General features: G+C 36.6%; 1 protein-coding gene across 1 annotated transcript; it reads left to right on the top strand.

The window, feature by feature from the left end:
* Window positions 1–5,767: 5,767 nt before the first annotated feature.
* Window positions 5,768–9,018, top strand: LOC149053394 (uncharacterized). Its single transcript, XM_089182911.1, has 4 exons — window positions 5,768–6,080; window positions 6,344–6,493; window positions 6,614–6,736; window positions 8,619–9,018. Exons 1-4 carry the CDS (start codon window positions 5,768–5,770, stop codon window positions 8,987–8,989), a joined length of 957 nt encoding a protein of 318 aa, XP_089039037.1. The 3' UTR covers window positions 8,990–9,018.
* The last annotated feature ends 7,388 nt before the right edge of the window (window positions 9,019–16,406 follow it).

Raw genomic sequence — 16,406 nt, 5'->3', positions numbered from 1 at the left:
TATAACAGTAAACAAAGACAATATTTATTCCAGCTCCTTTAAGTTCCATTCGTGAATTACCAGCGTTGTCGTGCAATGCGATAGAAGTTGAGTGAAGGTAAAGACACAATCAGTAACAAGCAGGTGAAGCAGAGATGCTTTACTAAGACATGAAAATGGAAGGTGAGTCGGTTTAGTATGAGCAAAATCAATTTATCGTGTGTCCCTTTCTTATCTGCTCAAGGAATCTCTGCATGAAATGTTTTCTTTCGATTACTTTGCAATTATATATGGATGAATGTAAAGGCAGCAACAATGTTTGTGACCTAAATGCGGATTGTACTAACACTGAAGGTTCTCACAACTGCACCTGTAAGGAAGGATACATTGGGGATGGTAAATCATGCCAAGGTACGAAATAGTACCTTTGGATCCAGCAAATGGCACAAAATAATCAAAAGTGTCTCCCCAATTTAATCATTTGTGATTCATTTGATTTTCCCCTTCACTGAGTTTTCATCTGTGTGAACTCCCTATTGTTTAATCAAGCAAAAGAATATTTGCTTCAGTTGAGAGTGTCTAAGCTATTCAAGTCTGACCAGTGCCAACCGTAAATTCACAATCTGTAAAACCGGGTCTGCTTTATTCGATAGCTCAATCTCTAATAGCTGGTACCAATCGTTTCCAAGGAGCTGCAGGAACAAAAAAATAGGTCCGCAATGCGATTATGTATGGCTAATGAAATCTAGCTGTTTCGATGGGAAGCTGACGAATAATTAGTATTTGGTCTTTTAATTAGTTTCTACTTGTAAAGCTAATATGAGATCATGATTGGATAGTTTTCCATTTTGTTTCTGTCAATCAAGAAATTAAGATAACTGGCATACAATAAACCATTTCCGAGTTTCTGAAATCCTCATTTTCAAGCTGAGGGTTATTGGCCAATCTCTGTTATAGAAGTCTCATTTTAACAGCAAAGGTTGCAAATGCAGTCTTGCTTTGAAAGTGAAGATTTTAGGAAACAAAAAAAAAACTCATCATATGCAAAAGTCAACATCTTGGAGAAACCAGAAAGGCAAAGACCAAGCGCAATAAACTTTACAAATCATCTTTTCCCAAATATAAGCTCAAGTGAAAGAAGACCATTCAAACAAATTATTTTCAACAAAAAAAGCGATAGATGCAAATCAATTACTCTCAAATTCAGATAAAAGACAAATATCAGTAAATTTTTTCACAATTTTTTTTGTGTAATCAGGTATGCGGATCGGATTTCAACGTGAATATTCAAATTGCTCCGTGTGTGAAGAGATCTACTGTCACATGGAATCTATAAATAAGAAGTAAGATAAAACTGGCCAAGAAATATACCGAGAGGAAAGCTTTATTCCAAACAGTTCTTGATTTGCTTTCTAAAAGTTCGGTTTTCACTTTACGGCTCCAGAGAATCGTAGTGTTGTTGACCAGAGGCTTATTTCGTCGCTTTAAACACTTTGATGTCCATTGTTTGCTAAGCAGACTTAGATGATGACCGGTAAGATTAAATGTGGGGTAACCTGTTCCAAAGGTCCAGACCGCACTCAGAAGACATACCAACTGAAGGAAAGCCGCCGTGTGAAATCTTAACAACGAAGATAAACGAATAACTAGATTGAAAAACGACTGACAACGTGATACATGCACCGGTGAATACGAAATGGCCGCTTTCTGAGGCTCAGGTTACTACTGCAACCTATCCTCGACGATGCTAGTGACTGGGGACGAGGCACGGTAAAACACGTGACAAGCACTCTGTATCTTGGGCCATGACATAGAAAGGTTTTTGGTAAGCCACACAATAAAAATGCCAACCACTTGTCCACTAACTCATAGGTGTGCAGCTGAACTCACAAGCTGATTTAATGGTGTTCATCCCACAGTGACTGAGGGTCAAGTTATCAGGCAGGTCTGCTTTCACTGGTCTTTAAACTGTTGTAACTTGTCAAGTGAGAAACTGTGGCTCTTATAATGTAGCCTGCGTTGCTGGCGGTCTGCGATTTTGGTGGCGGAGATGAATTTTTCTCTCCGCCCCCAAAATCGCAGACTACTTAGAATGCATAACACTCCTCTGCTGTACTGGTGTGTAACTCCCGCTACTGCGGCACGGAATAGCTGCCTCTTCCTCTGAAGCAAAGCGCCGACGCAATTTCATGGTAAGAGCTATAATTATAGATTTATTGTCGATGGAAAGGAAAATTACTGAACGGGTAACTTCGTGGAAAAACATTCATCCCATATGAATTAAGGACGATATCGTCACTTAATAATGGCATGTAAATTCGGCACTAAGTGTCCTTATTCGAGGGATCTTAAGCTTGTTAGTTTAAACTTCTTTCAAAATAAACGAATCATCTTATATGCAACAGATAATTAAACTCTTCATGCTAAGAGAGGATTACTTCCATCTTTGCTTTGATTAAGCGAAATTTTAAAAGCTTCAAACAAATGTTCAAAAGAATCTTAAATATGAACAAAAATTGATTGAACGAACCTTTTATTTTTTTTTTCTCGCGGGTAAAAGAAATTTAAGTTCCTTTCAACAGCACCCCTTTTGGCATTTAATTGAAAGCCTGGTTTATAAATAGTTCTGTTTAACAAATCGGCTATCGATCTCTGTTTATAGCCTTTAGATTAACCGCATAGTTATTTTCACTACCTGTAATAAAAGAAACCTCAGCATGCACAATATCGTCATTTCAACTATAATGACTGAAAATAGAGAAAGCTTAAAATGGCAATTGGTCGAAAATGTTGGTATAAGTGGGCCCTCAACAATTTGCCTTTTCCGAGCATAAAACGATTAAGAACTTCTGCAGCATTGAACCATTTGAAGCAAAACGTTTTCTTAATCCGTGAAACCTGACGCATTTGCTTTTATTGCATAAGAGAAATTTCCGTGTTTTCAGTCTAAATATTGCAGCTTTGAAGACAATATTTTAATGTGTCTCGAAAAAAGCGCGATATTTTTCGCAATCGAAATGAAAGAAAAATCCCTACAAGGTCCCTTTTCCACGGTAAATGCTATTTTGGAAAATATAAAATAGTTTGGAAAGCGTTATAGATTGACAAAAAACTTCTCAAAACAATTTTGAAAGTTCGCGCTTGAGCCCAAACATTTAATGCCATCGTAACATCATTAAATGTTATAACATTGGCAACTAAACTCTCACCATTGCTGCTTTGAAGAAAGCATTTCACTGTGTCTGGAAAAAAAAGCACGATATTTTGCGGAATCAATTTGAAAAGAAAAGATGTACACGGGTCTGAAATGAAGATGCCTAGTTACAATACTCTCCAGGTTTACATTGTTATGTTACAAAGATAAAAGACAGGTTTGCGACTAAAAGAAATAGGCTATCTTTAATATTGAGGATTAAACAGGAACGTAATCTTGTTAACTGTGGGATTTCATCGATTGGCTGTCGTGATCGTACACATGGTTTCAAAACGACAAATATTAACAACGGCGTCCTTTTAAGGTAGTTTTGAAATCCTCCCTAAAAACTTCGTGATAAGCGTGTAGCATCTTCGACTGATGAAATCATGATCACGATCCATATTAAATATTAATGTCCTCAATGCATCGTGATTGTTAATGATTTTGAGAAGGTAATTTTTGGTCACGGGTGTAAAGCTGATAAATTATTTTTGAAAAATTTAGGTTTTACCCTCTTTATTTTGTAAAGAGGCTACTAAGTACTGGATCGCATAATGTTAGTACGAGTTGTATGGGATGTTTGACGCAAGGCGTAATTCTTATCTCCAGCAAGTCATGATCTATTGATTGAGAGCACTTGATTTTAACAGAGGTTTGACCTGTTTAAGCTTGACGGTCCCTATAGCTGATAATCAATTGTTTGTGAAGTTACTAAGTGCGGGGGTTATGGAAAATATTTGCGTGTTCATTGTGATCACTCCTCACAAGAATTCCTGCTATCATTAATATATGAAAAGAAGGAGCTTTTTCTTTTGTTTCGTTTTGAGAGTTATTGGGACCTATAAGCACAACATTAAACTGAAGCGTCTTTCTACTTGTCATGACATGTAGAAATTTATTCAAAGTATCCGAGATAAGAAAGATAACACCATGAATCTCGAGAATTACTCAGGAACGAGAATATATTTGGCGATTCAAATATTCTTAACACCTTCAAACACCTTAGAATGCAACTTTTAAACGCATGCGGCCGTGACGGATGTGGTATTTGTAGAAAGGAAGAAGAAAAGGAAAATGTATTAAGTTACAGTACTTTTGTATTTTTTTTCTTATCAAAAACATGATCGCTTTTAAAATCGAAGTTGTCTTTATGTGCAAAGCAGTTTGTTACAACTATTGTAACTACGAAGTATCACGCGATGGTCAAGACAGCTGTGTTGTTTTATTCATAACTTAGAAGTAAATCGCAAGCATTGTGACGTCATAATTACATAATTTATGACACAGTTCTTGATTTTGGATGATGTCGCAAACATGCATGTATTGTTACCTTCCAATATATAAAAAAAAAACAAGAAAAAAAAACTAAATTTAATTAAAGAAGTTCAGGGGTTCTTTTCATTCATATTTTAAGAATGCAGGACGCCTTTTTGACGCTAATAAATGCATGCGTTGCCAAACAGTGTGATTCCATTTTGTTATTTTCTCTGCCATACGAAAAGCGTGCGTTTCATTTCATCATATAAAGATTCCTCTAACGTTGTTTTCATCTTAATGCTGATGAAAATTCTAGGAAAATAATCTGAGTTTTATTAATCCCCGAGTTACGGTCTAGACACTCAATCCATTTCGAAAATTTCCTTTCTTTGATAGATTCTAACTTATTAAAGGCTGTTACAAAAATATTTTTATTCTCAATGACAAACAGGAACATGAAATTAATTATTAAGAGCATGAGATACATTGACTATTGTTACAGTAACTACGGTTATAAGAAACAAGCGCTGATGACAGCATCGTTTTTAGAGGGTTCATCACAGACAAACAGGAACATAAAATAAATTATTAAGAGCATGATAGATTTTGACTATTATGACAGCAACAACTGTTACAAGAAACAAGAGCCGATGACAGTATCGTTTTTAGAGGGTTTTTATTTCTCATTAAAAACTCTGGAGGAAGCGTGCTACATGTTACTAAAGGTAAGCCAGTTTCCTTTGACGTTAGCAAGTTAAAAAATGAGAATGAAACATTTCATTTTTAAATGATTATTTGGATATAGTATGATACTTATTCCTTTCAGGGAAAAAAAAAATTAGAAAATTATTTTCCGAAGAAACTAAGATGAGATAATTCCCCTCTGCGGAGGTCAGCGAAGCTGCAGTCCTTGCAGCTATGTCATGGAATAAGATGTTGAAATTACTAAAATTTCTATAATTTTCTAACTAACAGAGAAAGGATCTTTTAAGTCGATGGATTTATGACCTGAGCCTTTTACCACATTTTTCAATTAATTTTTTCAAAGAGGATATGTTAATATGATAGTTAGAATGGTGAAATAAGGAGCTGCATCATTAAAAAGTGATCTCTTGCCACGGAAACAATTGGGTGAGGAAAACATTAAAAGAGGCCTTCAGTTATTTTAATTAAATCTAATCAGTTGCACGTTTCTTATAGCTAAGATAAACTCGATTCAGAATTGATTCCAACATGGCTTCATGTTTGTTTGTCTGTCTGTCTATCTGTTGTCATAACCTTTTGACTGGTGGTTGGCTAAGTAATCTACACTTTCCAATTTCAGCATTAGTGGGAATGGCGTGGAATCCAAGCTTTCCAATCCTCCTGGCCTTTTTGTATCTCATGAACTTCACTACGGCTAAAAATATATGCAAGACAGAAGTTAGCGTACCTGGTATGGCTCTCAAAGGGTATATCTTTAAGAAGGTCCCAGTAGAAGCTCCTCATGTGTGCGTTATCACCTGCGAGAGGGAAACGATATGTCAAAGCTACAATTACGTAATTGGGAACAAGTCCTGTGAATTGAATACCCGAACCAAGGAAGCAAGGCCCAAGAATTTCCAGCCAGATGGTTCACGCTTTTACATGGGACGCTTTAAGGGTAGAAGTATGTATCCAGTTTAGTTTATTTTACATACGAATCTTTCTCAATGAGTTTTCAGCAAAAACCCCCCACTTTCGAAGAGCAAGTGTTTGTTGCTTTTTTTTTTTAATAGGGCCAGTGTCTTAAAACAAAATTCGCCCTCCATACTATATTAATATAAGCTAAAATTTCATTTTTATCTTGCCCGGATAAATATATTTTCCACTCTTATCTGTTTTGCAACTTCTATTACCCTTTTTATTAATTAAGTCATATCTATACCGTAGCTCCCTTAGGATCTATTCCTGAATTACCAGCGTTATCGTGCCAAGAGATAAAGTTAAGTGAAGGTAAACACAGCATCAGTAATAAGTACTGGTTGGATCCAACTAATGTCGGGAGTTCAGAGTTGGTTTATTGCGACATGAGCTTGGGAGGTAAGTTAGTGTACCACGAACAAAATTACTTTACACAGTGTTGGGTCTACCTTTACACTTCCCTTCTGTGGAATTTTTTCACCTAGTCTCAGTGTTTTCTTTCTATTAATTTTCAATTAGACATCGATGAATGCAAAGGCGGCAATAACGTTTGTGACCGAAATGCAAACTGCTCCAATACTGCTGGGTTTTATAATTGCACTTGCAAAGAAGGATTTACTGGGGATGGACACTCGTGCTCAGGTAGAATAGTTACAAACACGCCAAGTTACAATATTTAATTCTTTCTCGCCTAAAAACGCTAGAGGTGTATTTGAGCTATCTACTATCAAGTGACTGAATAAAAGATCAATAATAGCTTGCATGTTATATCAGAGAGGCCTTACCATTAAACAAAGCAATTTTAGCAGGAACAAATTGCTAGATGCAAAAACTATAAAGTGCCAATCTACCGTTTCTCAATTATTGACGAGTGTAAAGGAAATCACTCCTGTCACGTGAACGCCAGATACAAAAACACCCTTGGATCACATGTATGTGAATCTCATCCTGGATATTTTGAAAATGGACAAAACTGCACAGGTAAATTTTATCTCTTTCTAACAATATTTAGAATAGTCCTGCATGACACGTGCGAATACAGCGCCGCACCATTCAGCCGTGTTAACTCATAACTCGTTTTAATTTATACAAGTAGCCGTTTCTTCTGTTAAGGACCTTTTAGGTATTGTTCCCAACTTTTGAACGAACAATTTTGGGGACTGGTGCATTGTTATTCTGTTTTTAAATGAACTCTACAACAATAACTGCCAACAACACGAAAATAAAATCGCTCGTTTGGCTCTGAACCCTGTGCACAGGATTGATATCTGAATGGTTTTCCATAGCGCTACGTTTTCGTTGACGCTTAAGATATATTTGAGGGGAGAGGTTGAAATTTATTATCATCAAATTGTTTGGTTAGAAAACAATTGTTAATTGCACCGGCAAGCTCAAGTAAAATGGAGGTTTATGTTGTTGACAAATGCAGCCCAAGGCTTATGCCACTAAAATCAACGAATGTCATCCAAATGAATCTTGTACTATTATCAAGGGCTCATACATCTGTTCTTGCAATCCAACAATATATTTTCTTTCTCGAGTTGAAAATATAGCAATAAATTGCTAAGAGTTAACTTTCATCCCACATTCACATCGAAAAGGCATAATTTTTCGTTCCCTTATCCACAAAATCGAATCACTTTTTTTTTTTTTTTAACATTTTAAATGACTTGAAAAACTTACACTCTCCGTGGAACTAGAAAAAACCTTGAAAAATCTCTTACCTAGATGATTTACTTATATCGGTAGTTACGATCGATCAAACTTATTTGACTTATGCAAGCCAATACGCGTTATCAACAATTGGATGATGCTAAACGCAGAGTCTTATTACATACTCCTTGGAAATGATTGTGTCACCACCGAATAATTGTCAAAATTACACGACTGAGAGTCCGCCCATTTTAAAGCGACAAACATGATGACGTACAAATATGTATGTGGTTTCTCAGATATTGACGAATGCAAAGGAAATCACTCTTGTCACGTGAATGCAACTTGCACGAATACCGACGGATCCTATGTTTGTGAATGCCACCCTGGATTTAATGGAAATGGTCAAACCTGCACAGGTGAATTTAATCTCTTTGTTATAATATTTAGAATATTCCTGCTCGAATCTAACCTCAACCTGCTGAGGTGGCCTCTGTCGGCCATAGTTGTAGTTTGTCACATGTAAACGATACTGATGTGCCTTAAGTCTGTCTTTTTGATAAGCTGCCAGGATTATGCGATGCTAGAGAAAAACTTGAAACATTGATTTTCATAATCTCAGTCCTATTGCAATTGTCACTTTGTAGTCGATCCTTGCTATCATTGTGAAAACCTGAGTGATGCCAATAGAAAGATAAGTTACGTAACAACTTACGATTTAGAGTTGTGCGACAATGCACTCCATAGTTTTTTGTTTGTTTGTTTGTTTTGCTTTCTGCTGTTTTCTGAACTGATTCTCTAAAAGATGTCAAGGAAGTATGCTTACCTTTGATTCTTCAACATTTTTTAAATTTATATTAACCTTTTTCAGCCGACCCATGTTATCATCATCAAAGGCTGAGTGATGCCAGTAGAAAGAGCAGTTACGCAACACCCCTGAACCAAGAGGAGTGTGACAACCAACTCCTTGAGGGATGGTATCGTTTTGTGGGAGCTGCAGGAACAAAAATGCCAACAGCACGTGTGCTAGCATACAGCTGTGGTGCAAACTGGTCAGGTTGGTTGGATGGTGCTCATCCTACAGTGGAAGATGGTGAAGTTCTCCGTACGGTCTGCTTTAGTGATCGTCCTACTGGTTGCAAATACTTAACACATATTTTTGTAAAAAACTGTGGATCCTACTTCATCTACAAACTTCAAAAGCCACCTGGTTGTTCCTCACGCTACTGTGGTACAGACTGAATGTGAAGCAAATATCCTTGGCGTTGTAAGAGGACCTATGAATCGAACTGTAGATACATGTGTATAAGGTTTTTGACACTTGACGTAGTTAACCTTTCTTCTCTATCGTAAACATTATCAGCCGATTTTAACTTTGGTGGCAAACAGGTTTTTATTTCATTAGAATGATAATTCTCATCAGATGGCCTCAGTGATCGAAGAAGAGTTGCCCGAAAGATCTTCAAAGTAGTTTTCAACTAGAATCTGCAAGACACAAACTCTCATTCTATTGCTGTAATAATAAACCATGGTTATTTTAGCGTAGGTCAGTGGGATACAAACAGGCGCTATCTTACGTTATAGGCGTAGAAAAAAAAAGTGATGACAGTCAAATTCTTGCTACGAAATTAAACAACGTTAACATAATAATAATGACTCAGTATTTTTTTCCCAGAGGCACAGTAAGCAAAATCAAAGGTTCAGCCAGTCGTAACTGAGTGTAAAATGAGTCCGAATCGACCAGGATTCATTCGAAATGTCACAATTCAATTGTCAGTTATTATTAAGTTAATACTAATAAAAAACCTTGCAAAAAGGTATCTCTTGTAGTTTTTGTCTTTGTTACTGTCTTTGCTAACTAAATATGCTAACGTATATTAATTTGCTACCCACAGGGAGGGCGGGGGGAAGAGAGAGAGAGATGTTCTTCATAGAGGAACGAAGGGATAAATCATTGTTATCTTTAGAAGCTAAGAATAGGGCGGTTAACTTCGGACGGTTAGCAATTTGTTTTTCTATAAAAGGAGTCAGTCGGAACTGTTGCTGTCATCTGTTCGGCAGAAAGAAGTGATTAAAGTTTTCGCACACCACGAATGTGAATGTACATGTTGGCGTTGCTCTAAAAAACAAAATACAGAAAAACCAACAATGATTATGCTCAGAGAGATTGTGGTTTCTGGATATCTTCCAAGGCGCTCCTTAGCTGGATTTCCGAGATTCGAGAAAAAAAACAAAGAAACAAACAAAAAAAGAAAAAAAAACCTCAAAGACTTACATTAACACATCAGATGGAGCACAAAACCTTGTGATATTCTTAATTATTTTACAGTATTTGAACATATAACTGACGAAAACAATGATATGACACCTTTTATAAAAAAAACTAACTTTGAATTTTATAGCCCCTTAATGTATCTATCGCCTGTCTCTCCTTCCCAGTTGCTAACAGACTAGAATGTAGAAATAAGTTCAAACACCTTTTGGGGATACCTTATCTCTTAAGACCCTTTTCTTTACCAAACGCCACCTAAAATTAAAGATGGGAGCTCATTCAGCCCTCTTGACCAATTCTAGATTATACTATGCGGTATAACAGATAATATGTAGATTTAACCAAGCCTATAAGCCGAGCTCTTGTTAGTTGATTTTCCAGTCCTTCATTATAATGAATAAAACTGTAATAAAACTCTTCAGCACAGGCTGTAGAAGAGTTTCTTCAAGGGGGAAAGAGACCTGACGAAATCTGGTCTGGAACTGGGGACCATGTTCTCACAACTTGCAAAGCGATCAACAAAACATATATGCAGATTTCCTCTAAACCTGTAGTTTTTGATGCACACCTGAAAAGGGGAACAAATACATTTCACGTTCCTTTTTATTCAGTTTACATGTTGGTTAGTGAGGTAAAATTGAGTCAAACATTCATACAACGACAGGTTCAAGAAATTTTCACAACAATAATTTTTAAGATTAGCCTACCTGGAGCAATCACCTTAATTTACAAGTTAGACCAGGTTTGTACTGATGATGCCCAAAAGACCTATCTGTGGTAAGAGGGAGGGCGTCAAATGTTTCTCACATATTCAAATAATTACCTAAATGAAAAGTTACAATTTTTTGATAACCTGCTTCCTTTAACTTCCATGTGTGACCAAGACAGAATTTCTCCTTACAATATCAATAAAATATCAAGCAGACAAGTGATGAGAAGAAACAAAAATATTAATTAGGGAATTATTAGTTGATCCAATACCAAATTCTCAAAACTAACATCACAAGAACTGTATGGCAGACAGTGAGGAGAATTACTAATGAGATCTTGGGAGTTTAAAACGGTTAATTGTCCTCCAGGAATAGTAAATGGCATTGAAGAGAAAGGAAAAAAGGCGCTTGAAACATTCTATGTTAAATGAAACTTTGTTACGAATCTTGACCCTTTAACTCTCATAAGTGATCAAGAATAAATTTTTCACTACAATATCAATACAATATCAACTAGATAAGTGAGGAGAATAAAGACAAATATCAATTTGGGGATAATTAGTTGATCCAATACTAAATTCTCAGAACTAACATCGCAAGAATTGTATGGCTGACAGTAAGGTGAATTACAAATTTGATCTAAGCGTTAGAGGGTTAGTTGGCATGGCAACCAAAACATCTGTAAACTATAATAACAATCACCTTAATCTCACCCACTTTGAGTGTAGAATCCAAAATCTAATTAACTTACAAGGAAATAGGAAAAAGCTCAAAGTGTTTTTCCTGCTTCTATCATTCCAAATACCAAAAATCAATCCTACCACTACTTCAGTGAGATTTTTTTGATGGTCTATACTTCTTCTTATGGACATCTATTCTTAGTATATACTTTTTACCAGCTGACATCTGAGAAGAATCAAGTCCACACTGGTAATTTGACACATTGCAGGCAAATGTTACAACTGATCAAATTTTATTTGAATAAAAAACATGAAGTGCAATAGAAGAAATTACCTAACACAATCCAAGTTTCCCTTCCTAAGTATTCTGTGATGTTCCTTCGATCATATGGTAAACTGAGTTTACTGTTTACCTCATTTTACTGTATTTTGTTCATTTGTTTGTTTGCTCTCCTAACTTCATTAGCTATTGTTGCCAACAAAATACGAGGAGCATATGAAATGTGTACAATTATTAACACTCTAATCCCTGAGAGTGACTAGCATCTAATTTCTCTTTACAACATCATCCCTGAATCAAACAACGTCATGAGAATAAAGGAAATGATATTCAACGAAAGAACCTCTTGACTGTTAAACAAATTCTTTTTTCCAGCACATTAGGAAATGTATGGAGGACAGTATGGAGACTATGCATGCTGATGTTAGGGTGTAAAGGGTTAAAGACATCATGTAATCAATTTTACATATGTAGAGTATTGCTTGAATATCTAATTATGGTAAGCGCAAGTGTTTATGGCATGGTTTGATGCTACTCTGGTTTAAGGATTTTATGAATCTAACCCAAGATGTTAAGGGGTGATCTAAACGCTGCAACAAGAGGTCCTTTTATATGATCACTAATCTGCTGCCTTTATTTAGGCGTCAGTAAGCAAGCCGCCATCGTCACGATTTAAAGGAGCGTGGGCCGAGCTAATATGCCAAACAGAGGCGCTGATGGTAACGGCGATTAGTGGTGATAATTTTAGAATTACCCCACCCATTTGTATGGTTAGTTAGGCATGTGTATTCCAATAAAGCTAAATTTTCCTTTTTGCAAAATAAAACCGCTTTTTGATGTTCTTTCAAACGTGTACCGAACTGACGTTTGGTCTGTCCGAAGTATTCGTTGTCACAGTCAATGCTAGGAATAGAATAAATGGCTTCGGTTCGTTGTTTCTTTCGTGAAAAGATCCTTATCCTCTTGATGGGTTGCGTAACACCCTGAGTGTAAGGAATAACAGCAAAACCAGTCGCTGCCTCCCTTTCATCAAGAGTGCTACTAGTTGTAACTGGTTTTTGGCAGTTACGGAGAAAAATTTTTGTATAGCTATTTGCCTTTAGGACATTAGAAACACATTTCCTCTCCCCAGCCTTCGAATCGAGTGAAGATGGTACACAGTCAGCCCTCCTGAGTAAAGTTTTGGCTACAGACTTTTTATGGGAAATAGGGTGATGAGAATCGAAAGCGAGGTATTTGTCGGTGTGAGTAGGTTTACGGAAGAAACTTGTCTCTAAATTACCCTGAACCCCTCTGGACACTTTCCAATCAAGAAAGGGTAAATGTCTATCCTTTTCACGCTCAAGGGTGAATTGGATCGACGGCTCTATCGAATTCAAATGCGATAGGAGGCGCTCCGCCTCAATTCCAGATACCGCAAAAATAACATCATCGACATATCGTTTCCAGAAAAAGGGTTTTATCGGTGAAGTGGCTGAGGCCCTTTTTTTCCACTTCTTCCATTACCATCTTGGCGATGACAGCAGAGACGGGCGAATCCATAGCTGTACCAAAAACTTGTTGATAGTAGGTTATATGCAAATTGCGTGATTTTGGGACAAAAAGACAGCAGATGAATAATATCTTCCACGGACAAAGAGGTTCTTAGTCCTAGGGAAGCATCTTCTCTGAGTCTCTCCTCCGCAACCTTAACGGCAAGATCAACTGGGATTTTAGTGAAGGGCGAAACAAGCGTTAAGAGTCTTGTCTCTTATGAAATCCGAAAAATTCGCAGGAATTTTTGACAGTGTAGTCAGTATTCCCAACAACAGGCGACAAAATTCTCGCAAGATAACCAGAAATTGCATGAGCTGGAGAATTAGCAAAAGAGATAATGGGTCTCAAAGGAATTCCCGGTTTATAAATTTTAGGTCAGCCATAAAAATGTGGACATAAGCCGTCATTACTGTATAACATTTTGTACGTAGGGAAGCTAATCTTATCAGCTTTTTTCAAATCAAGCAAAATTTTGTTTAACTTTCTTTGAGTTTTACTGGTAGGATCAGAGTTTCAGACTGCATACGTACTCTTGTCATGAAGCAGAGACAAAGCTTTGTCGTGATATTGCTGTTTGTCTATAACCACAACACAATTACCCTTGTCGGGAGATAATACGAGCCTGTCCGGACCTTTTTAAGAGCTATAAACGCATTAAAAATATCCTTTTGAATGTTTTTGAGAGGAGGTTTAGCACGCCTGAGCATGCTGCTTACTTCTGCTCTTACCAAGTACCTACGGTCGTCGCTGAGAGATGCTCTCCTCGACAGCGGCGACAATTTCGGCAGTCGGTATTTTGCGAGGAGCAATAGCAAACTTCGGACCCGGCCTTCTCTAAACCACTCCGTTCCAGCGCGGGTAACTCCTTGGAAGAAAAGTTCATGACCTATTTATCTATCAGAGATGAGCCTGAATTAACAGGAGACCTCTTACTGAGCAGATGATGGAATTTTAAGTCGTGTTTCTCTCTCTGTTTAGTAAACGTCTGTTGTTCTTTCGAACTGCAGAACTCCTCTACCCAGGAAGTTTCGGAGTTATTAATCAAAGCAGAGAGTTCACTGAGTGAACGAGAGAATAACGCACGCAAACACAGTATGGAACTGTGACATTCATCTATTCGTAACTTCAGAAAAGAAAAACCAGTACGGACCATGAGCTTGTGTCCTTTAGCACTCCGTAAAAGAGGCCGAAATCTCAAACTCGATGGAAGCACATAGTTTTCTTTACAACTGTGATTGAAATACAAATGACGGCCATACTTAGGAATGCGGATTCTGATGTTCGCGAGCCGGTCGACCCTTATAACAACAGTTTGACCATGCTTTTCTCGCAAATAAAATAGATTAAAGTTCACACGGCAACCAGGTGGACAGTCAGACATGGTTTGATGCTACTCTTCCTTGAATATTTAGACAATACAGATATTAGCTACTAACAACAGGTTTTCCCATTGTTTCATAATGTCAGACTCTAATCACATTTTTTGTTACATTTAAAAGGATAAGAAAATTTTATTCATCACAATATAATGAAATCCCCCAGTTTAAACCATTTAGTCCCACAAGCGACTTACGCAGAATTTCTCCTAACGCTATCAGTATTATATCATGCAGACAAGTAATGAGAATACAGAAAAATATCAACGAGGGAATTAATGGTTGATCCAATTCCAAATTCTACAAACTATCTAAACATCAAATAAACTGTATGGCAGACAGTAAGGAGAATTACTATAGAAATCTTGAGATTTATAGGGTTAAGACACATATGGTAATCATATGTACCAGAAACACAGCGAATAAATGTAACATACTCCAGTAAAGTGTTCTTATGTACAATGAAGTTTCAAACTCATTGAAATTAAGTTGACTTCATGATTCAGATTTAAGTGAAAGAAGTGTTTAATGTTTTTTTATATGATGAAAAGAGAATGCCAACTATGAATTTTAAAATAGTAAATGCCTAAAACAAAGATGGAATTTACAAAACCAATTAAAATATGGAATATCTAGTCACTGAGATTTTAACCATTAGCTAGCACACAGAGATATAAAATAGGCTTTGCGAAAAAAAAAAAAAAAAAAAAAAACCAGGGCAATAAAATTAAAGATTCAGGAGAGGCATATGACATTAACTAGTTTACTGATGTTCTCACCTGAATTCAATCTGAAAAGAGAGTTCTACAACATTTCTGTTTGATCTTCTCATACTTGAAATAAAACATAAAATTTAATTACTCGCTGGCGGGTCAAGGAGGAAATTAAAGCAATGGATATATACATAAAAAGAGACCTTATACAATAAAAATAATGCTGAGGCATATTACCTACATGTCTATGCTTCTGAATACAGCTTTATAGGTATTTTTAAGCAGTTTTCTACATATGTAAACCGGTTGTAATATACGGTCGTACAAGCAATTTTATTCTGATCTTCCAATCCTTGAAGGGTGCCTTGGGTATCAAATATATCAAGTTCAGTACCTCCATAGTCATAAGCCGGTTTTTGGGGCTACAAAATAACAAAATAATCAACGAGAACTATAGCAGGCCAATTTATCGTGAGTCAATTAAGTATAGTTTCCTAAATTCGTATGGAATGTTTGAAATATGCTTCACTTTTGCTGCATATACGGATTTATCGTTCTTAATTACTGATGAAATTCCGAGAGTGTGACTCAATTTATTTAAAAGAAAATATCCAAGCAGGTTATAGAAATAGTTCAAAATTGTAAACTGATGATGTGTTAACAAAACCTCCCTAAATTATGTTGCCGATACGAATTTATCGTTCATAATCAGTTATGAAATTCCGAGATTGTACCTGAATGAATTCAACAGAAAATATGCAGGAGGTTAACAGAGACGGACTCTCAAAAACAGCTCTTGAATTCGAAAAATGGAAACAACAATAATTTACGCTAACCAGGTGCTTACCAGCGTGCTTGTGAGATCAAACTGCCAGGAACCCGTTTAATTTCACGATCACAGCTCGGACGCTTCTTGCAAAATGTGATGATTACCAGTTTCAGAGATTGATTCTTCAGTTTCCAGCATTAGGAAAAAAGTTATCGTATTGCAAGCGTGTTGATCATAACCCGAGTAGTAAGTACGCCTCGAGATGTTGAGCGAAAAGAACGTGGCTCCATGTTTTGTGAGACAAACCATTTCCTGAAGTTCGA

This window comes from Pocillopora damicornis, chromosome 1, assembly GCF_964200805.1.
Source record: "Pocillopora damicornis chromosome 1, jaPocDami1.2, whole genome shotgun sequence".
Lineage (NCBI taxonomy): Eukaryota > Metazoa > Cnidaria > Anthozoa > Scleractinia > Pocilloporidae > Pocillopora > Pocillopora damicornis.
The sequence above is the reverse complement of the archived record's forward strand: the minus strand, read 5'-3'. Positions and strand labels throughout refer to the sequence as shown.